At 54.8% G+C, this 22,603-nt stretch overlaps 2 protein-coding genes across 4 annotated transcripts in view; both read left to right on the forward strand.

Annotated features, from left to right (window-relative positions):
* Positions 1–29: 29 nt before the first annotated feature.
* On the forward strand, positions 30–7,723 carry LOC105805860 (inhibitor of nuclear factor kappa-B kinase subunit epsilon-like). Of its 2 annotated transcripts, none has more exons than XM_012638814.1 (7): positions 30–290; positions 2,518–2,557; positions 3,238–3,339; positions 4,498–4,594; positions 4,742–4,848; positions 5,051–5,122; positions 6,865–7,723. In XM_012638814.1, exons 1-7 carry the CDS (start codon positions 245–247, stop codon positions 6,896–6,898), a joined length of 498 nt encoding a protein of 165 aa, XP_012494268.1. In that variant the 5' UTR covers positions 30–244; the 3' UTR covers positions 6,899–7,723. The 2 variants fall into 2 exon arrangements, with proteins under 2 accessions (XP_012494268.1, XP_012494269.1); XM_012638815.1 differs by having other exon boundaries at positions 4,766–4,848.
* Positions 7,724–16,756: 9,033 nt separating this feature from the next.
* RASSF5 (Ras association (RalGDS/AF-6) domain family member 5) overlaps positions 16,757–22,603 on the forward strand; it is a 68,712-nt gene continuing 62,865 nt past the window's right edge. Inside the window, exon 1 of one of the 2 annotated variants that reach the window (XM_012638822.1) lies at positions 16,757–17,271. In XM_012638822.1, coding sequence (XP_012494276.1) covers positions 16,815–17,271 — 457 coding nt within the window. In that variant the 5' untranslated portion in view covers positions 16,757–16,814. The remainder of the gene's footprint in view (positions 17,272–22,603) is intronic. The other variant, XM_012638823.1, reaches the window with a different exon arrangement.

Here is a 22,603-nt window from a genome sequence, read left to right on the forward strand (position 1 = left end):
AATAAACCATGAGAATTGGACCCAGGGGGTCTCAAGTAAGCTGAGAGACAGGATAGCCACCCCCACTCCAGATCGGCCCCCCAGCTGTGGCAGCGAGGCTCCTTCTGCAGGGAGACGGCTCCTCCCCTCCTCCCGTACCATCCACTCCCTCCCTCGCCCTCCACTCCGTGCCGTTGGATTCTTCCAACACCTGGTCCCTTCTCCTGCCCGCAGCAACCAGCAGATCCAGTGTTGTTTGGACAAGATGAACCTCATCTACAAACAGTTCAAGAAATCTAGGCTGAGGCCAGGTGAGCCGACGGGGAGGGCAAGATATTCCTCTCACTCTGTCCTCGCTCCCTTCTCCCTCCCTTGCGAGTATTCATTCATAGCCTGCCAGCTGTTGCTGGGGGCTGAGAGAGCAGAGCTGGGCCCTGCCTGCCCGCTGCCTGTGGGCCAGCGAGGGGCGCGAAGCCCTCACACCCGTGCTCATTGCCACACGAGAGGCTTGGCTCACACAGGTGGGGGACACAATGGGCTGGAGCCTGGGTGCTGTAGAAGAGGTGGCTCTGGAAAGAGAGCTCACTGTGGCAGAGCACTTTACGGTTTGCACTGTGTCTTTGGGACACTGAGATAACCAGGTTTTCTAGAAAGGGGGGGATCAGGAGGAACCCCATTTCGAGACACTGGGCCAGGCGTTTTGGCTGCATTATCTACGATGCTCGCAAAGACTCTCTGGGCAGGGGCGGCCCACTCACATGCCCTGGGATAGGGAAGCCACTTGCCCGAGGTGACTGCCGTCATGGGGCAGGGTCACCCCAGGGCAGGGCTAGTGATGGGGTCGGAGGGAGCCTGGGGAGGCCCCAGCTGATACCAGGAACCAACCCTCTTGCTCCCCTCCAATGCCCTAAACATTTGCTAATATGTAGACTGGAGATCTTGGGCTTGATCTTCTATCCTTGGGATCATCTAAAAACCACCATTCAATAGAAATATAATTGCCAGCCACATATGTAATTTTAAGCTTTCTAGTAGCCAAATTTTAAAAAGTAGGAACAGGTGGAATTAATTTTAATAATATATTTTATTCAACCCAATATCTCCAAAGTCTCATTTCAGCATGTAATCGATATAAACAAAATTACTAAAGACATACTTTATGATCCTTTTTTGTGCTAAACTTTCAAAGTCCCACGTATATTTTACACTTACAGCACATTTCTATTGGGAAGCTAAATTTTTACCGAAGTGAAATATAGTCTTACCCAAATAACAGAGCTATGTTTAGTGGGGAAAAAACAGTTTACGCTGCTTCCGCTTTAAGCTTTAAATTAATTGAAAATTCAGTTCCTCAGTCACACTAGCCCCAAGTCAAGTGCTTGGTAGCTGCGTGTGTCTGCTGCCCCCGCAGTGGACACACAGATCTGGAAAATAATCCTCTCTCCTTGGGAGCTGCGACCCTGCCTCTGCGCCTGGCCTCAGGGTGTCGGGGAGAACCCAGGAGGCGGGGAAAGCGGGACTCTTCCGATCCCAGGAGACGGCGGCGCCTTGTGTCCAGCTGGACTCTTTGCCGTGATTTCAGGAGCATCTCTCAGGATCATCTTTCCATGATCCCATAATCTAAACTGGGCGCCTCCCTCGTGCTAGGCACCGTCCTGAGGGCTGTGCGCGTTCTTAAGTGATTTAATGCTCATAAAAACTCTAGCACCATTACCCTCCCCATTTCTTAGAGGAGGAAACTGAGACCCAGACACAGAAAAGGCTAAGTGGCCCGAGCTACGTAGGTCCAGCTGCTTTTGACCACCTCATTTGACAGCCTCCATGGAGTCTGACTTCGACTGGCCTTTACGAGTCCTTTCTTAAAATTCAAAATGAACCCTTAACTGTGAACACCCAGAGTGCTGGAAGGTTCCATTTCTTAAGCTGTGCAGTGGCTCTCAGGGCGCTCCTCACTTGGTCCTCACTGGAGTCCCGTGTAGGGCCCGTGACGGACGGGGACGCAGGCGCAGAGAGGTGAAATCACTTACCTACAGCCACCTGCTAGCAGGAGGCGGGGCTGGGACTTGCCCAGATCTCTTGGACTTCCTAAGTGCTCTCAGCTGGCCGCACGCAGGGCCCAGGAAGGGGGTTCTGCTATTAGGGGAGTGGAACGGGGCCGCCTACAAAGCAACCTGCACCACCATTTCATCCTGGGGCTGCCACGACCCTGGAGGGCCGTTCCCTCGAAGCCCAGGAGGGGGCAGCATGTCCCCAGTACATGAGCATTGGGGCCGGTCTCACCACTGCGTCCTCCGCAGCCCTAACGCAATAGCCCTAAAGCAAGGCCTCCGCGGCTTCTCCAGCGCCTGCCTTGCCATGATCACTTGCTCGGGTACTTGCTTCCCTCCTCTGCCCTTCCCGGCTCCATTGGCCGTGAGCTTCCGTAAAGCAGGGCCCAGGCTGAGCTGCCTTCCTCTTTGTAACTGTCCCCGACCCTCGCGGCACTCTGCTTTGTTGACTGATTGAGTAAGTGACCTCTGTCCTGTCTGTTTCCTTCAGGGCTTGGCTACAACGAGGAGCAGATTCACAAGCTGGATAAGTGAGTGGCCCGTCTGCCGGCCTGCGGGTTTGGGAGGGTGGGTGTCGCCAGGGCAGAGCGAGGAAGGGCCCTGATCCTGCCAGGCTGTGGCGGAGCTAAGGGTAACCCCATCTGGGGCAGGTTATCTGGGGCCAGTGGATGGAGGCTCCCAGAAGCAATCTGGATGTAACTGGGTTTACTTCCGGTATGGACAAGATTGTTTGCAGATTTCCTTCCCTGATTGTCCTCACTGATTTACCGCTGACCACTTCCTGCTCCTGACCTCTGCTCCTCTGTTTCCTGGACACTCTCATCATCCAGGAGGCCCTCCCTGATTTCATGGCTGTTTGGAGACTTACTCCCCCAGTTCTGCACCCACCCCTGGCCCTCCAAACACACACAAACATTCATCCTCCTTCCATGAACTGTCTCTCCTGCCCTGCCCTCTGGGGTCTGAGCTGGAGGGTGTGTGTCCCCTGAGGGCCGTGTCTCCTTGTTGAAGTGTGTGCTTTGCTGGCCACTCCCCTTCATGATCCCAGTGTGTGACTGTCCTCTCCATCCCCAGAGACACAGCCAGCCCTGCCGTGGGCTCAGGGCTTGGGCACTTATGCCACGGTGACGATGGAGACCAAGGGAGGCCAGGCTTGTGCACAGTGGCCCTGGCTGCTGATTCCTGGGCCATGCTTTCCCTGTCGTTCCAGGGTGAATTTCAGTCATCTGGCCAAAAGGCTCCTGCAGGTGTTCCAGGAGGAGTGTGTGCAGAAGTATCAGGAGTCCCTGGTCACGCATGGCAAGCGGATGAGGTAACAGTCCCTCCTTAGCTCGGGGGTCCCAGGGCCTGGCCTGGCCGTTCCAGGCTTTGGAGGACCTGGGCATTGCGGAGCCCTGACCGAGAGGGAGAGCTAGTGAAGGAGCAGGAGGAAATGAGTGGTTTGTGTGCCCGAGTGCACTGGGCAGTCGGCTGGGTGGTTTCTCTCCATGAGCTCATTTGATCCCACAGCACCTACCCTGTGCAGTAGGTGTTATCACCGCGCTCCACAGGTGAGGAAACAGGCCCGTTCCTCCCACAGCTAGTACGTGGCAGACCCAACACCAGCACATGGTATGTCGGCCTCTAAAATCTGGATTCTTCCCACTGTCCCAGCTGGCTGTGCTGCGAAATCTCTTTAGGGAGAACACAAGGTCCCTCTGGGATAAGGACAGGTGGCACTGACCCTTAAATAGAACCCCCTCTCACACTGTCCCCCTCAGGAGTTTGGGGTTCTCCCTTCTCAGACAAGGCCTGCCCTCCCCTCCCCCACCTGCCTGCGTGAACACCGGCCCCTCCCAAGAAGAGAGGGAAGCTTCCCAGGTGTGCCAGGTTCTGAGGCCTTTGCCACCTGTGCGCTTGTCACGGGGCTGAGGCCCAGGCACTCCCCACCCTCGGATCAGAACACCACTGCCCAGCTCCCCACCCCCACCCACGCCAAGTTCTGATTTACTTTCTCTGGAGTAGGGCTCGGGCAGCAGGAGATCAAAGGCTCTTCCAGGTGATTCTAATGTGTAGCAGGGCTGAGAACCAGCCACTGGGTTGACGGCGCTGGGCCTGTTTCGCTCATTCCTTCCACCTGGAGAGAGGAGAAACACACTGCAAATAGGAGTGTGGGCAGTCCCCTGCCTCTCTAGGGCCTCCCCTGGTGCCATGCTCGCCATAACTGGCATGTGTCACCCGCTGCGTGCATGTTGCCAGCTCCCCACTGTGGCTCTGCGGGGCCCTCCTGGCCTCAGTCAGACGTGCTGGTCCACATTAGTGCAGTCGGGCAGGGGACAGGAGAGGCCACAGCTGGAAGGGCAGAGGCCGAGAGGGAGGTGAGTGCCTGGGACCCAGCTATGTCCATGTGGTGGCCTGACACCAGCCAGGTGGCCCGGGAAGAGAGGGCTGAGCCTTGCTCTAATTCTAGTTCTTTATCTGCTCTCCGAAGGGTGGTGCACGAGACCAGGAACCACCTGCGCCTGGTGGGCTGTTCTGTGGCCGCCTGTAACACAGAAGCCCAGGGAGCCCAGGAGAGCCTTGGCAAGGTGGGGAAGGCGCCGGGACTCTGGGCACTCCAGGGTGCGGACTGGGGCGGTTTTGTTATCCTCTCCTTACCCTTCCTCAGCACGGCCCCTGCCCAGCCGCACGCAAGCTGGCTCATAAGAGCTGACCAAAGCCCGGCTTCCCTTCAGATCCTTGACCGGCTGTCTCACCAGCTCCTGCAGGACAGAACACAGGGCCCTCCGGCCTCACCACCCGCCGTAGCTCCTTGTCCTACACCGAAGGACCTGCTTTTCCAGTAAGTGCCGGAGAGGATGGGGTGTGGAAGAGGGTGGTGGAAGGGGGAGGGTGCTAAGGGTAGGGCCCGAGGAGTCCTGCCTCATGCCAGGCCCAAGAGGCAGGAATGCAGAGGCTGCCTCAGTGGGGGTCGGGCCTCCAGGAAGGGTCCCGGGCCAAGCTACACTGGCCTCAGCTGCCTCTCCCGCCTCCGCCTTGGGCAGCATGGAGGAGCTCTGCAAGGAGATGAAGCGGCTGGCGTTTGACCTCCAGGACAACAACCGCATCATCGAACGGTAAGGAGCTCCCACCGTGTGCCAGGGAGGGCGGGGGTTGAGCCGTCCTTGCCTCGGGCTGCAGAGTCCCTGTGCCTGCCCGTGCAGGTCTGATGACACGTGTCCATTTTCCAGACAGCCCCGCTGGAGCTTAGGCCTTGTCCACAAAGGAGTTGTCATCCTGAGGTTTCACTTACAGTTTTAAAATGTGACCCTCCGTGCTGTCAGAGAGAGGGGGGCTCAGAGGCAGGGATCTGTGCCCGTGTCCAGCTCTGCGCTGAATGTGGACCGTGCCTGGGCTTCCCCCAGATTGCCTCCTTTAATCTTCACAGCCATCATCAGAGCGGGTGCCGTTTCCGTCCCACGTCCTAGCTCGGGGAGCTGCAGCACAGGCAGCTTGGGTGCGCTGCCCAAGGCCTGTGTTTCTCTGGCCTCGTGGGGCCCCCGTTCCTCCTGCCAACGCTCACAGGCCGGCTCCGGCTGCAGGCCCAGCAGAGACCCTGGACGGGCTCCTGATGGGGGCTCCGGGGTAGTGGAAGGGGTGGTGAGGGAATGTAGCAGGGCTCAGACTTCGGGATTTTGTGTAAAATTCACAAAAGAAAATTGCCAACGACAGAGTTGCCAAGCGCCCCTGTAACAAAGTAAGCATATTTGAACGGGGGAAAAAAACCTGCCATCTTATAGCCGCACTTCATAAAGCACACTTAACACCAAAGAGACGATCTCAGAAGGAAGAATGGTCCCTGCTTGCCCTGAAGGTCAGTGGCCTATTTACATACATGTACACACGTGCGCACGCCTCCCACGTCCTCCCCAGCAGCCTCGTGTCTGTCGTTCCCCGTTTGGGAAGCAGCGGCAGGGTGGGAAGGGTCAGCAGAGATCCAGCAGGATTTGAATCCTGCCTCTGCTTCTTACCAACTTCATGACCCTGGGAGATTTGTTCAGCTCTGAGCTTCAGTTCCCACTCCTATAAAGCAGGAATAATAATTCCTACCTCGTGGCGTTACCATAGGGGAGTAAATAAAATGAAATATTCGAGGTGCCTGGGGGTGTGTGTGGAGGGGAGGACTCACTAAATGTTAATTGGTCCCCAGATGTCACACCGGTCTGAGACATTAGAATTGGGGCCAGGAGGTCGGGAAACCAGGAGCAGAGCTTGTGGTCTGTCCTCAGAGTGTCAGAGGGTCCTTGGATGAGGGGCGCATCTTCTCCCTGTCCTAGTCCAGCGAGAGGAGGATTCTGCCTCTTAAATACCCACAAAGAGGAGATTCCACAGCGTCTTGGAAAACTTTCCAAAACAGCTCTCTTGAGCAGGAAGTTCTAATTTTAGTGCCGACATAAATTTTTCTTGCTGTGATATGTAATCTACTTACAGACAGCTCAAAACTTTATTTTAATGAATTTTCACTTCCTTATTCAGAGCTGTAGCCAAGGAGCCAAATGACCCATTCGAATTCCTTTTCCCTCCTCCTAAACCACGGCTGCATGTTGGAATCACCAGGGGAGCTTTGAAAAGTACAGACGCCTGGGTCTTGCCCAAGAGATCTGGGTGCAGCCTGGGGTGGGGTTTTTAGAAGCTTCCCAGGTGATTCCAATGCGCAGTCAGAGACGGGAAGCAGAGGGATCTCGGGGAATGAAGACGCTACGAGAGGAGAGCGGAGGACTCGCAAGGCTCAGGGAAAGTCGACCGTGCCGGGCCCTGGGGTGTGGTCTGCAGGCTGCTCTGACAGGTGGGTGAGGCTCACCTGTGCCTTTCCTTGCAGGTTAAGCAGAGTCCCAGAAGCTCCTGATGTCTGAGCTCCCTGGGGTGCACGAGGCTTCCTGAAGCATTAGAATGATTCAAACACTGCTCTCCTGCACTGTGGGACCCAAGCCAGGGCGAGATCTGGTCCCATCTCACCAGCCTACCTCCCTCCTGGCCAACGGCCGGGAGATGTCACCAGCATTATCTTTCGCTGCCTTTTTCCGCGGAAGCAGCGCAGCCGGGACTGGGGCACCAGGCCGTCTCTGCCCAGACCCACAGGGAGGAGTGTGGCGGCCACTGCCTGGGCTGACCTCTCTGTCTTATCCAGACTCAGATACTGCTCCTCTGTCACCCTGGCCTGTATGGCTGAACCTGGCCAGGCCGTGGGGACAAGTGTCTCCAACATGCCCTCCCACCCTGCCTCTGGTTTACAGGGCTTCACTCCCTGGGGAACAGCAGAGGAGACCCAGGGTTCTGGGTCAAACGGCCTCATCTCAGTGTTCCTTCCTCCTGAGGAGTTTCACGTTGGACACAGCTTGTCCTGGGGCTTCTGGAGTCACCACGTTCGGCCCCAGGCAACACAGAGCCTCATTTTCCTTCTAGTCGTGCTCTGGCTGAGCCTAAGATTGAGCAAATGAGTGATCCAGGCCAGGCGGCAGTGTCTCGGGGACCCTCTCCCGCTCTCTGAGGCCCCACCTGGCCCAGCGACACGCAGCCAGCCAGCAGTAACAGGTGGCCACGCTCGTGAGCACAGGCCTGTAAGCCAGCACCCGCACCTTCAGGAAACGGAATAAACGCCTTCTTTTCTACTGCCGTCGCCCTCTGGGCTGTGTCTGGCAGGCTCTCAGTGGTAGCCGCTTGGCAACCGAGCAGGGCCTGGGTGGGGATCTGTGGGAAGTGTTAGGAAATGGAGACTCGTCATTTCCCAATTCCCGCCTTTCCCCTAAATGGGCCCTAATTTCAGGGAAGCGCCCAAGGAAGATGTCCCCTGCTGGGAAGGCCTGCCTTCCCATTCCTTCCATTCTCCCGCCCCTGTCATTTGGGGAGCTGTACAAGGGACCTGGAATTTAGGGAGAAAGAAGGTCTGTTTTTTTAACTCAAACCCACCATCTAAGTGCCTGCTGCTTTTTCCCATCCCCACCACTGCTCAAAACTTAGGCTGTGCCCTAAATATTGGGTTTGAGTACTACTAGAGGTCGTTTTAAGCATTCTCTCATTTTGTCTGGAAGCGGTGGGCAAGGCATTCTAGTTTGTGCAAACTGCTCGCAGATTTAGTCTTCCCCCTGCAATACCTCCAGCCTTCCCTTAAACCAGAGCTGCACTACCCAGCTGGCCTGGGGCGGGGGTGGAAGAAGGGGAAGGGGAACGCGGTAAGATAGCCCCAGGAGGGGGAGATGAGTGGAAGCCCCACTATGGGCTTTGCAGTACGGAGACATTACACTTGACCCCAGAGATCCCCAGAGATCCTTCCCACCCATCTTCATGGGAGCCGCCACATCCTGAGCCTCCTCCACCTAGGGACACAGCAGGGCCACGAGTGAGGAACCGCGAGTCCTGGAGGCTGCCATCCTCTGTGCTGCTTCTCTGTGGAAAGACCCAGGGGAGGGGTGCTCGAGGCTGTTGGCGTGCATCAGGCCTAAGTGGCTCCGTGATTGCTATCTGGGCCTCAAGCCCATGGAGTCCCTTAAGCCTGTGGGTTCAAGTCCTGGGGCCTCAGGGGCCAGCTGCTGCCTTGATGCCCCTGGGCACTGTGCCACCTCTGGTTGGCTCTGCCGCCGTGAATTTCGGCCCCACGCTTCCGCCTCATCAGTGGCCCTTCAGGGAAGTCCCACGGTGGGTTTTCCCGGCAGCCGCAGCTGCTCTGGGCCCCGCGTGCTTGGTGGAGCTCACTGAAAGAGCCAGGGGATCCCTGAAAGCCAAGTGCAGATTTCTGGGAGATGATATGATGCGGGCTCTAATGACATCACAAGCAACGCCCATGAGCCGTGGGGGACATACTCACTCCAAGGCTTCTGTCTGTTTCTACGCTGGGTGGAGTGGCTGGCATGAGTGCCTCCCCCGATCTGGAGTTCTGCAGAGCTTCTGGGTGCACCTCAGTAGGAGATGAGCAACCTGTAAGATCTCAGGTGTCCGAACTCCTCTTAAACTTCCCTCTCTGTTCTATGCACTGATTCCTATAGAACCCTGAAAACAAAAAGAGCCTGTTTAGGTCACCAGACATGAACTGAGCACCTACAGTGTGCCAGGCCCCGTGCTAGGTGCTGGAACTACAGAGGTGACTAAGACACCTTGCCTGCCCCTGAGGAGCTCACCTCTATGGGGTCAGGCAGGCATGCCAACAGGTAGCCCCAAAGTCACAGTGTAGGCGCTAGGATAGGAATGCATAGCTCAGGTGTAGTATTGAGTCACCATCATCACAGGGGAGGGTGTCAGGGAATGACTTTGGGAGCAGGTGACTCCAGAGTGGAGTCCTAGCAGGTGAGCAGGTGATACCTAGCCGAGGAAGCACGGAAGGCATTCCTGGCAGTGTGAGCAGCCGAGGCACAGGGACAGGAGGAACTACGAATATTTCTGTGTCACTGGAGAGCAAATGGAAGTAGTAAGTTGGTGTCGCAGAAAGGGAGGAACCAGCCCCAAAAAGTCCTTGCAGGCCACATTAAGGAACTGGAGCTTGACCTCAAAGAACCATAGGTAGGTTTTAGGTCCAGTCCAGCTGGAATTTTAAAGATACTACTCTTTGGTGCCTGTATGGAGGGTGGAAAGTGGTGGGCAGGAATGGATTAGGTATTTCTGTAAAGTGCCTAAAATACAATATTACTGCTATGCACATCCTCCCCACCCCGCACTTGGCTATGGGGCCCCTCTGCAGGGTGGGTAGAGAAAACAGAAGTTCTTGTCTCAGGCTCAGTTAGAGGCTCCTATCGGCCACAAATACCTGGGAAGAGTCTGTGTGGCATTCAGATTCATAGCAGGTGTCTTCTTAAAACAGCCTGGCTCGAGTTAAAGAGGACCTCGCTGGAAGGGTGCAGGGTACGCCCCAGCTCCCCACGCTGGAAGCACAGTCAGCTTGGAGGGCCTGGTGCTTCTTTCCGTGCCTTGGTGCTGCAGAGCTGTCCCTCTGATTCTTTCTCGGAATCCCCAGTTTCCTCTTCTGAGACTGGTGTCCTGGTTCAATGCACAGATCCTAGGACCCCACCCAGCTCCCGAATCCAACCCACAGGGTGTGGCCCGGGCATATGCATTGTCAATGAGCTTCCCTGGGGATTCTTACACAAGCTAAAGCTTGAGAACACTGTGGCAGCAGCGCTTGCAAATGTCCCGCAGAGGACATGTGAATGGCCCACCAATGGCCAATTGGCAGCAGGTGGTACACGGGGTGCCCCACGCCATGCCCCACCCTGACAGCTGAGGCCAGGGAAGCCAGTCTGAGGACAAGCTGGATCTTGACCATGGCCTGGCTACCTTCGTACTGGAACCACCGCTTGCTTTCTTGGAGCGGCCTCACTTCAGCACCCTCAAAGGATTGCTGCAACTGGTCATTTGGGTTTGCGTCCAAGCTGCCTCATTGAATTTGTGAAGGGTGGAGCTCCTCCTGGCTGCTTTCCCTCCGTCTCACAAAGGATCCCTAACCAGGCAACCCCAATGGGAGGTGCTAAGGAATGTGCCAGGATGACCTGAAGTAGCTTCGGTTTATTTTCCTTGGAAGCTCAGAATCACTGCCACTTGGAGCAGTGGGTCCTTTCCCTGCACCCTTTGCGGAGTGGGGGAGGGCGAGATGAGAAATGGGAGTGAGGAAGGAAGAGGGAAAGGGAGAAAGAGAAAGAGTAGGGAGGGGGCAGAGGGACCCACTGACCAGACCGACCCACCGAGAGACACTGAGGAAGAGACCGATGGGGTGGGAAAGAGGTGGCGCAGGGATAGCCGTGATGTCATCCAGGCCACTCTGCTGTCACTGGTCTGTCCTAAGCCCAGTCGGTGGCTCCCTGCCACAGCGATGGGCGCAGAGCCGGCTCAGTGCCGGGATGGAAGCGGCTGTGGCTTGGAGCCTCCCCTCTGGCTTAGGGAAACGCTGCGCACAAATCTGCCTGGGATATCTGAGTTTTCCAACACGGGAAGAAACACAGACACCAGTCTTATCGTAAGCCTGGCAGAGTGGCTGGGGATGGAAAAAGTCCACAACTGAGGCACAGACGGAGGAGGCGCCACTAAACTGGTGGAAAATAAGTCTCCACCCTACATGGTGACAACTTTCCAGGAACCCTCATATCCCTGCTCACGTTCCCACCCTGATTTGCCCTTCTTGTCCCCAAGTACTATCAAGGACCTAGGAGATCCCCTTGGGAGCACTGGAGTTTGGTGACACACAGAAAGCCCATCCCACTGAGAGTGGATGTGGTGCCCTGCTAGCCCTCACTCCCGGCCAGTTACAGGCATCTGGAGCAGGAACTCCACCCCATTGACCAGCATCCTGGAGCACGTACGGGAGACTTCAGAGTCCCAACACCACCCCTACTCTGCACAGCCCCCGCAGGTCTTCTGCCACCCTCCCTAGACCAAATGATCCCTTCGTCTCCCCGTCCCTGGGTGCAGGGGCCATGACTTGAAGGGATGTTAAGGGAATAGGTACAGTTGTGAGTCTATAGCTGAGTCCATATCACTAAACATTTAACGAGCACCTCCTATGTGCCCTGCACGGTGGAATCGGAAAGACCAAAAAGACCCAAGTGAGGGAGGCAAAAATGTAAAACTTAACTGCGACTCACGTTAGGATGACGTGAATGTTAGAGACACAAGGGACTTGTTTTGGGAGCCCAGCAGGAGCGATGAATTGAATCTGGATGACTCTGGGAAGGCTCTTTGCATTTGGACTAGACCTTGAAGGTAGAGCAGGTTTCAACAAGGAGAGGAAACTGGGGAAAGACTTTGCCGATTCTTCAAACTGCACCTACAAAGCAAGGTCACAGATTCTAAACACTGTCCTTTCTATCACACCAGCTGCGCAGCGCAAAGGCAAATCATGAATTTGAGTCCAGACTGGGACATCTGTTTGGACCAGTCACATGACTTCTCTGAGCCTCGATGTTTTCATCTGTAAAATAGGAATGCCAGCTGTTTTACAGAGTTGCCATGAGGGTGAAATCATGTAAGCCAAAAGTACTGACCCCGTATTAGATGCTCAATGCATGTTTCTTGAGCAAATATGTATCACATATGACATTTTACAACAGACTTTCAGAGACACAGCCTGATTATCCAGCAATGGTCTGTCACGGTCCCTGCTCATAGTCTAGTAATGTAAAATATTCCTGACCCCCGTCACTCGTTGCGAACAATGCTCAGGTCTCTGGGAGGCTGAGCTCTGTATGCAACATGCTGCCCAAGGAGGGCAGGAAGCAGCGCTGGGCAGCTGTACTTCCGTAGGTAACAAGGATAAGGGTGTCATTCCTCAAATGCCTGTGTTGGGGGGGGTGGTTACACAATTTTAACTACCCACTGCTGCGGCCCCCGTTTTCAAAGTGTGGTCTGTTAAGTCATGTCAATCAAAGTCTCTTGTAAAATACAGGCCGATATCCAGACAACACACTTGTGAATAAAGTTTGGGAAAGTCTGGGTTCTCTTGTGCCTGCTGTTCTCTTAGCCTAGAGCGCTTTTGCTCTGTTCAAGTCTATGTTTAAATGTTTGCTCATCAAAAGGGTCTTGGTGAACACCCAATCTAACAAAGTAGCCCCTGTCACTTTTTATTCCCTTAATGTGCTTTATTTTTCATCAAAGCACTTACAACCTGACACCATATTACGCTTAGGTTTATTTGTTTATTGTCTGGCTCTGCCACGAAAATGTGAGCTTCACAAACATGTCCATCTCACTGTTGTACCTTTAGTGCCTAGGACAGCACCTGACACATAGTGGATATTAGAGGATTACTTGTTAAATGAATCGTAACTGTTCTATGCCCTTGAAGACTGCACTGGACACTGGTGCTGACTGCCAGCTATTTCCAGCTCTTTCCCCATTCTGAGCACACAGTAGAATTGTACCTATTGCTCCCCTTTGCAGGGTGGAGCCATATAACTAGTTCTGGCCAATGAGCTGTGAGCAAAAGTGACTGGAGCTTTTAAACGCTGATGCCTGATCCTCCAAGACCTTTCCATTTCCCTCTGGCACAGTGGCTGGCAATGCTAGACATGGTGACCCTGATGAGCAGAGTGCCTCTGCCAGCCTGCAAAGGGCATGTAACGTGAGCGAGGAAGAAGTCTCCATTGTTTAAAGCACTGAGATTTGGGGCTTGTTTATTACTGCAGTATAACCTAATTTGTCCTGACTGATACAGTAATTCTATGTAGACAGTTGCACAACTGTCAGAGTCCCTAGGAGTTCCCTAAAAGCTTTGGGGATTTCAGGAGACTTCAAATGCCTCAAAGCAAAACAAAACCTAGAATTTCCCCTTCAGGAAGTCATGCCATATTCTGTCCTTCCCTTTTCCTTCCTACTAGTGGAGTGGCTGGGGGGAAGTTGGGGGCAGCCTTGAAACAACTCATCCAATAGAGAAACCAACACGCTCTGGGACCACCTCTGAAGTGACCTCACGCACTGACCACACACCCAAAACTCGCTGTCATAATCCTTCCCCTTGGTCAAAAATAAAAGCAGCACACCCACTCTGCTGGGAGTGAGTCACAGATAGGAAAAAATCAATAGCTCTGAGCCAAGAGGATCTGCTAACAATGGGAAAAACTCCCAGTGGAGGTGTCTCGGCAGACGCTGCGGTCTTACACTTGTAGCCTGGATGACCAAAGACAGATCCAAAAAATGTGAAAAGTCCAGGCATCAGACACTTCGCTGGGGAAGGAGAAATACTGAGTTGCTACTCTGTGTGTGTGTGCGTGTGTGTGTGTGTGTGTGCGTGTGTGTGTGTGTGTGTGTGGTGGGAGGGGATGCGGTTTCAGGAAAGAAGGCACCGAGGCAGGGAAGATAGCATCAGAGGAGGCAAGGTCCAGGCAGGGAGCCTCCGGTTGAGGTTGAGGGAGGCAACTACTTCCTCTGACCTCAATTTCTTGGCTCAAGGAGATGAACCTTACGATAAACTTGACAAACGTTTTGGATTGGTTACATGCAATTACATTATCTCCATTTTCATCTCTGTTCCCAACTGAGAAGCCACGTCTGGCCCTGCACAATCCCCTCCCACATTCAGCCCTGAGAGCAGGCTCCGCCACTCCATCAAACAGAGCTGCAGCAGGCAAACAAAACCCAGAGCATCCTTCTGTACGGCTCAGACAACTGGGAAGGCTTTTATGCCTGCTTATTCCAGAGAGTCCCCAGTTTCCCACGGCCAGAGTTGACGATCACCCCTGTGAGCCCCTGTACCAGGGAGCTGGGCTGAGCCCAGGGAATCTGGGCTGGGGGGAAGGACAGAAATGGAGTTGTTGGCAATTATTTCACAAATGGCATTTCTAAACTGATCTTCCACTGGCGTACTTTTTGCCAGATCCCTGTTGCTTCTTGCCACACCAGGCTGTCGCCTAGAGCTCAAGTTGGGTTCATGCCCTGGACCTCACCTTGCCCACCACCCTACTAGGAGGAAGTGATCACCGAGCAAGTTTCAAGCCAGTGGAGATGAATGGATAGCATAGGGTGGACACAAGCAAACATTTATAGGCAACACAGGTTTCTGCAACAACCCCAAGAGAACTGGTTGCAGAAAAAGTGGGAGAGATGGGAATGAGACCACAAAAGCAAGATGTATTTTCCCTTCTGCAGAAAGTATTCGGGAATAGCCCCTGTTGGGTTTTTCTCAGTCATGTCCCCTGACATTCACCAGTTTTGTGGGAAGAACAGAGAAGCCCATTCTCTTATCACCATCTTAGAGCTAGAGTAGTGGCTCTCAGAGTGGGGGCCTTGGGTCAGCAGCATCAATAGCACCCGGGCACTTGCTAAAAATGCAAAATCTCAAGCCCCAGCCCCAAACCTACTGATTCAGAAACTCCGGGATGGAGCCCAATAATCTGTGATTTAATAAGCCCTCCAGGTGATTGTGATGCATGCCAGGGTTTGAAAACCACTGATGTACGGAAAGCAAGGTTCAGAAAGGAAGAGGAAAGGTGGAGGAAGGGTGGAGTGGAGGGGGTCGCTTGGGGCTCACACTCCCCTTCCCATCTGAGCTCCTTCTGTTTTGTAGCACTGTGGGGCTGGTGGCCCCGTGGGTCATTCCTCAGAAACCACCTCGTGAGGGGAGAAGCTCAGGCTTCTGGTGAGACAGAAGTAGTTGCCCCAGACCAGGGACCTGTCCTGTGCCACAAATCCGGGAGGCGGAGGACCTTATGATTACCACCACCACCATGAGCGAGAAGCCATAGACTAAAGCAGGCTGGGAATTTCCTGGCCACTGGACTCAAAAATTTTAGGAATTATGTAAAAATTACCTCCAAGGGGAAAACAGCAAAAGAGAAGATTCCCCCACCAAACATTAGGGGAGACCCATCTCTGGCCTGGGAAGAGGAGGAAGAGATTTGAGTCCAGAAGAATTTAGACTACTCCCAAAGTTGGTTGCTGGTGACCATTGCTAAATTAATCAAATGGAACTCGTGTTTTAAGAGGAAAAATGCGATCAAGTCAGAGCAGTGGAACTGGAGAGTACCACGACAGCATCGCTGGTCTCCCCACCTCCAGCCCAATTTACCCTAAAGATAACCCGGGCTAGAGGGGACCCAGGGTCTGTAAGGGTCTTTGCTGGTCCCGGACAGGATACACAAATTCAAAGATCCAGGAGTCCTGGCTCTGCCAGTTTCCTCATCCACGAGATGGGCCTGTCTCCAGGGCAAAGTGCTGGTCAGGAATGGCTACATACTTTGCAGGAATCAGTGCAAAAAGAAAATGCCCTTTGTTCAAAAATTAAGACGTTCAAGATGGTGACAGCAGAGCATTAAACCAGGCAGGGGCCCATTAAGCAAGGCTTCGTGGGAAAAAGTGCTGGGAGAAAAGAGATCGCTCTTTGGGTCCCACAGGTGAACTGTCTACAGCAGGTACAAAGCAGGGCATTGAGGGGGACTGGCATTTCTACAGCTGTAAGCCGGGGAGAGGAGCTTTGGCTTAGGAAGAAAAACTCCCCCAACTCACGGTTGGGGCGGGCGCCCTCATAGTCCAGGGCCCACGATCACCATAACCCCCGTGTTCCGGGAAAGAGGAATGTCCTACCGGGCAGGGCTGCTGAGGAGGGGAAATCCAACCAGAGTGAAAGCGGCACGCGGACAGCTCCGCCAGCAGCAGAGGCGGCTGCCCGCGGTCAGCCTCGGGAGCGTCCCCAGCGCGCCCGCCCGTCCCTCGGCGTCACGGGGCCCGGCGCTGCGGCGCGCGAGCGGGGCCTTCCCGACCCTCGCGGGGCTGGGCTCGCGCGGGGGCGGCGGCCAGCGCGGGGAGGAAGAGCAACCGCGCACAGGCCTGCCCGGCGCCAACCCCGGGAGGGTGGCAGCGGGCGGGCACCTGGACGGAAGACTGACCCCTGCCGAGACCCCATCCTCAGCCTCTTCCCGCGCCCTCCCCTCCCACCTGCCGCTCACCTGCGCGCGTGGCGCGGCGGGCGGGGGGGGTGGATCTGGTGTCGGGGAAGTGACGGGAGAGGGACAGGGGCAGGGCTGAAGGCCAAGGGCCCCCTAAAGAAATGCGTCTTCCGGGCTGTACTGTATGGAGCCTTTCCCATGCGGAATCCTTCGGCTGCCCCGGTTGTCCGGTCCGCTCCCTGACGCCCCCAAATCCACGCTCGCTCAGACACCGCCCACCGCCGACCCTGCCCCTCGGTCCGTCGGTCTTTCCCTCGGTTTGTCCTTCCTCCCCTCCGAAGTCCCCGCCCCCGCCCCGCCCCGCGGGCTGCGGTCCCTTTAAAGGCGCGCTGCTCTGGGGCCGCCCCTTCGCTCGGGGCTGGCTCGGGAGCGTATTCGCCGCCGGAGCCGCCGCTGCCGCCGCCAGCCGGGCATGGCCATGGCGTCCCCGGCCATCGGGCAGCGCCCGTACCCGCTACTCTTGGACCCCGAGCCGCCGCGCTATCTGCAGAGCCTGAGCGGCCCGGAGCCGCCGCCGCCACCGCCCGGCCGGTCCTCGCGCCGCTGCGTCCCCGCGCCCCGCTCCACTGCGCCCGGGGCGCTCGAGGGGAGCGGCGCCCGGAGGGCTGCCCGGGGGAACCTGGAGCCCCAACCCCGGGCTTCCCGACCGGCTCGGCCGCTCCGGCCTGGGCTGCAGCAGAGACTGCGGCGGCGGCCTGGGGCTCCCCGACCCCGCGACGTGCGGAGCATCTTCGAGCAGCCGCAGGATCCCCGCGTGCCGGCGGAGCGAGGCGAGGGGCACTGCTTCGGCGAACTGGCGCTGCCGGGCGGCCCCGGCTGGTGTGACCTGTGCGGACGAGAGGTGCTGCGGCGGGCGCTGCGCTGCGCTAGTAAGTGGGAGGGCAGGGGAGGGGCGCGCGGGAAGACCGCAGTCCAGGGGCTGGGGCAGAGAGAGACGGGCCACTGCCCTCTCTGGCTCCAGGGGAGCCCCACTTTGAGGGAGGTAACCCTAGGAGACACTCTGCTCCTCAGCGCCCTGCCGGGTATCCTTTAGAGAGTGCCTTCTGCCCAGGTGTGGCTATGCAGTATTTAACAAATACCTCTCTCCCGGCAGGTGGGTGCCTCGGCCCTCCCCAAACACACACACACACACACACACACACACACACACACGCGTATGCACGCAGGCAGGTTGAGGTCGATGGCCGCCACCGCAAGGTCATTCCGTTGTCCCCCCGTGCAGCCTCATGCTTTTGTTGTGAGTTCTTAGGGGGGGGGGTGTGAGACTGCTGTTGAGATGACCGTTTGACCCTTGCTTATTGGGTTAATGGCCAAATGGCTTGTTTGTCCACCTATGGTACAGGCTCGGACCCCGCCTCCAGGGGGACCTGGCGGGACAGGGAGGAGACCTGGTTAGGCTTTGGATGGAAGCAGGCTGTGAGGCTGAAAAGAGCCTGAAGTCATCCTGAACCTGCACCCGCTCCTGCCTTCCCCCTGTGACCCCTCAAACCTTTGGACTCTGTTCCAGTGTCTGGCTGTGTCCTGCCTCCTCCTCCTCCTGGGTTCCTGCACCAGTCCTCGCGTTCTAACATTACCCAACTCCTGGCAGGGTCCCCTCTTCTGCAGGGCTCTCAGGCCCCCCGGTTGCCTCCTAAAGCCATAAAACACTGGGCACCTACTGTATAGATTTTCTGAGCAAATCTGCAGTCTTCTTGGGGATTTATTGTTTTTCTTCTCCTACAGTTAGGTATGTGTATTCCTTTAATAGGTGTTCTCCCTCCACCCTCACCCCTGTATTTGCTGTAGCTGTGTCTGGCAAAGGAAATCTGTAGCCATGTGTTTATGTGTCGATGTAGATATTTTAAATATCTGAAGCACAGAGCACAGATAATGGCACAACCTCTTATGAGCATCTCTGGAAATGGATTGTGGTTTGCATCTTTCCCTTCCCCCATGACAGCAGCTCCGCATGTCCCATCTGACCGGAGCATTGGACAGCAGCAGCTACTTCCGCGTCAGGAAGCCCTACCTTGCTTCTGTCTGCAGACACAGCCGAGGCTGCTCAGTGTGCAGCCCACTGCAGCTGGCAGCGGGGAAGGAGAGCTCAGACTCTAAGCCAGGGTCACGTGGAAGGGGAAGATTGGAGGGGAAAGTGGGAGCTGCTTTTTCCATCACCAGAACTCCCAATTCAGTGCTAATTAAGCTAATTAAGAAGGGAAGAGCAGAAGTTATAGAGGCACATGTTGTGGGAGGAAGGGCTGCTGTCACTCCGTAAGTACCTTCGACCTTACAGTAGAATCCATGTGTTGGCAGCTTTTGCCTTCTCAAGAGTTCTTTGCTATATCCACCAATCCCCCACACAGGGAGAGAGGCAGGAGCCTCACTGTGATGGGTTTTATTGTGCTGAAATCCCAGGAAATGTGCTTCATTGCCTTTCTAGTTTGTATTTAGACTTTGGGGGACTATATCAATTGTTGAATGTTTTGTACATAGTTTTATGACTGGTGATAATGGCGTATTTGTATGTCTTTGCATAAGCATATGTATGACACTCCATGATTAAATGCATTTATCCTCACATCACATTAGAATTGTTTGTTTCCTTTGATTGGTCATGAATAGTTGCCAGTGGCAGGAAGACCCAGGTCCCCGGGTGGTACCTCTGTCTCTGTGTGTGACTCGGTAAGGTCTTCACTCCCATACCCCCCCACATAGTTGGTGTAATTCCAATTAAGGATGTCTGAACACCAGAGAGGAAGCAGAACTGGAATCAAGGGGCTACAGAGAGGAGCTTCTGTTTGGCATTATTAATATTTAACTAATCGTGAACCTGTGGCTGGATGGGAGAAGTTGAGAAATTTCTGATGTGTTAGTGAGGGCTGTTAGATGGAGATACAGCAGGCCAAATGCACCAGGCATCTTTCTTTAAGCTGAAGGTCTAATTCCATGGCAGTGTTGGTTTGTCTTATCTTCATTTTGAAAAGCAAGGGTCAGAAATAGGACCTTCAGAAGGCCATATTATGTAGCGATGAAGAGCAGGGACTAGAACCAGAGTCCTGGGTTTTAATACTGACTGTCACTTACTCCCTCTGTGACCTTGGGCATCTTTGTGTTCTGTTTCCTTGTTTAAAAAAATGGGGATAATAATATTACCTACTTCATCATGTTACTGCGAGAATTAAATGGATTAATATACGTAAAGCACTCGGAACAGTGCCTGGCAAGATGCAATCTGAATGTTTAATAAGATATAAATGCTATTATCCCCTCCCATCTAACATCTGTAACAGTTAGCCTGGGCTCACGACATCTCCTACAATCACCTTTCCAAGCAGTAAGTACAGTGTTCAAACTCTGCAAGTCGCTAAGTAGAAAAGGAGTACTGTAAGAATCCCAGAAAGTTCCGGTAATGCCACTCCTGCCTGATGTCCTTTGGGGAAGGCTGCTGTGGCTCACGGAATGCCGGTGGCTGAGACCCTTCCATGCCTGGCCTAGGGGCCACAAAGACATTGGCTCCTTGTCTCTATCACTTGTACCCAGTAAGTGCCAGGCACAGAGCGGGGTCTCAGTAAGTGGCAGGTGATGAAGGTGGTGGCTTGTTTGTACTATTAAATCTCCCTGCTCTTGGAAACAAGCAGGAGGGCAGTGGGTATGTGAATGACATCTGTCTGTACAGGAGGCTGACACAGGGTGGGAGCCGTGTTGGCAAAAGGGACTTTCAGTAAGGGAAGCTTTTAGGAAACTGTCTTCCCACTGTCTGCCTGCCTTTTTAGGGAAAGTTCACCTAACTTAAGCTTACCCCGACTTCAAGGTCCGTAACTAACCTCTGGTTAATGCTGGATTCTGTGAACAGGGAAGTTCAGAGTTAATACTAATTTCTAGGATCAAAGAAATCATGTTTGTTAGATAGAGAAGGAAATCCAGTGCAGACCGGTGGAAAGGCAGAAGGAGAGAGAGAAAAAGAAAGATCGCATGAATGCACGTGTGTGTTTTGGGGTGGCGGTGGTGGTAATCGTGAGAATCCACTTCCAGCACTCCAGGAGGGAATAGTCAACAGCAAATAACCCAAGAAACTCGAAGGCTGCCCTTTGGCTTTGTTCTCAGGGACTGTCCCTTACAGGTCATGGACCCTTTCTTCTGTAGAAGGCACATGGGGACGGCCTTTTACCTTTCATCTCATTTTGGTGGGTATGGACCAAACGCATCCTGGACCAAACGCTCCTGGAGGAGATGCTTAGACATACCTTGGACGCAGTTAGTGAATGCCACCTGTCTGTTCCTGGTGTGAGAGTCTCTCCTCCGAGGGGGAGTTATTCAGAGCTATGAAGCGTTCAGTGATTGGAATTACAGGGTTGAGAGGGAGGCCCAGGGGCTCATCAGCTTAACCTCTCCCTCAGGTGGCAGACTTTAATTGCAGGTGTGAGGATGAGCTGTTTGCCATGCAGCTCTCAGGGAGGGGCATAAAGGCATTTTTTTGTTGAATGTGGCTGGAATCGCACAGGCCCCCTTGTCCGGCCTCTCTAGTCTTGGTCCTGCACTAACGGCTGGGTTCAACTTGGCTCTGCATGACTGGAGCCGCCTGTGTGACAGTCCCGGGACCCTGCACACCCATCCCCTGTTGTGGGTTCTTTGCAAGAGGCTACCGGTGCCTTGGCATTGACGCTTCCTGTAGCAGAGAAGGGTCAGTCTTTATTTGAGGAATCTTGCAAAGTGTCCTGTGTCGTCCTGGCGGCTCTTGTATTTATTTACTTAGTGCACTTGGAAGGTATTTGTGCAGTGTGTGGCTTGCATTTTCATTGATTTAGGTTCATGTTTGACTTTGGAGGTTAAGAAAAGCGCCGAGATGGATATTTTGTTGTTAGAGATGGTGAAAATGTCTCACCCCCAATCCCTCCCCTACCCCTAGCTCTAATTGGGATTTTTTTCTCGGGAAAGGTCCTATTGGAGGGTGTGTGTGTTAGGGGACAGGGGAGAGGACCCAGAGTGCTTTCAAAGAGGCCTTCTGAGCTTCCCCGGCTGCATCCCGTTTTCCTCTCTTCCCTGCTTCCTGTCTTCTCAAAAGATGAAAGTGAAAGGATTAAATGTGGGCTTAATTTTCCCCACTATTCATCAGAGCGTGAAATTTTCTGATTATGGAGTGTGGGGGGCTTGAATCCCAGGTACAGTCAAAAATGATTAATGCCACTTGTCTGCCAGCCTAATTAGACTTGGTAATGAAGGCGCGTGTCTGCCTGCTGATCCCGCGCAGTTATTAGGTGGAGGGGAATTGACGTCCCCCCTCAGCACGGAGGGCTCCGTCTGGGAGCTTTTCTCTGCTCCCGAAGTTTACTGGCACATCAGCCTGTGCCAGGCCTGTGACAAGGAAAAGACAGCCCCCAGCCCAGTCCCACTGCCCTGCCTGGCTGGCGGAGTGAATTCATCCTGTCGGGGAGCCTCTCCTGTCTGTGCAGTGCGCGGCCAGCCAGGGGCGGGAGGCTCATGCCAGGCCCGCCTGGTCTGAGAGTGAGCTCAGGGAGGATTCTTCTCGTGTCGGTAATGCCTCCTCTCTGAAGAGCCCAGAGTGTCTTCATGCTGATTGCTGTGTTCACCCTCAGAATAGCTTTAGAACGCGGGGATGCTTCTGCCGAGATCCCGCATGGAGAGGGACTCACCTGTCCAGGAGTTACCTGTCCACCTTGCGAGGGGCGGCAGTGAAGTTAGAACCTCTCAGGCACGGCTTATTCTGAGAGATCTTCCAGGCTGTCGGGCCATCCCAGGCCCTCAAGCCATTTCTCCCCTTTGGGCCCAGTGCCCAGCACGTCTGTGTCAGAGGCAGCCCCTGGGATGGGACAGCCATGGGTGGGCCGCAGCTCCTGAAGCCCAAGTGTTCTCTGACAGGCGCTCTCTGGCTCCCACACCCAGCCCTTGCTCCTCGGTTTCCCCCCGGAGGACAGCTGCTTGCCACTGCCCTGGGTATACCCTGGCCCTGCCCAGGGTATTAGTAAGGCTGGTGAGGAACCGTAAACACGGGGATGCTTCTGCCAAGATCCCGCATGGAGAGGGACTCACCTGTCCAGGAGTTACCTGTCCACCTTGCGAGGGGCGGCAGTGAAGTTAGAACCTCTCAGGCACGGCGTATTCTGAGAGGTCTTCCAGGCTGTCGGGCCATCCCAGGCCCTCAAGCCATTTCTCCCCTTTGGGCCCAGTGCCCAGCACGTCTGTGTCAGAGGCAGCCCCTGGGAT

This window comes from Propithecus coquereli, unplaced genomic scaffold, assembly GCF_000956105.1.
Source record: "Propithecus coquereli isolate 6110/MARCELLA unplaced genomic scaffold, Pcoq_1.0 Scaffold135, whole genome shotgun sequence".
In the NCBI taxonomy this organism is placed as follows: Eukaryota; Metazoa; Chordata; class Mammalia; order Primates; family Indriidae; genus Propithecus; species Propithecus coquereli.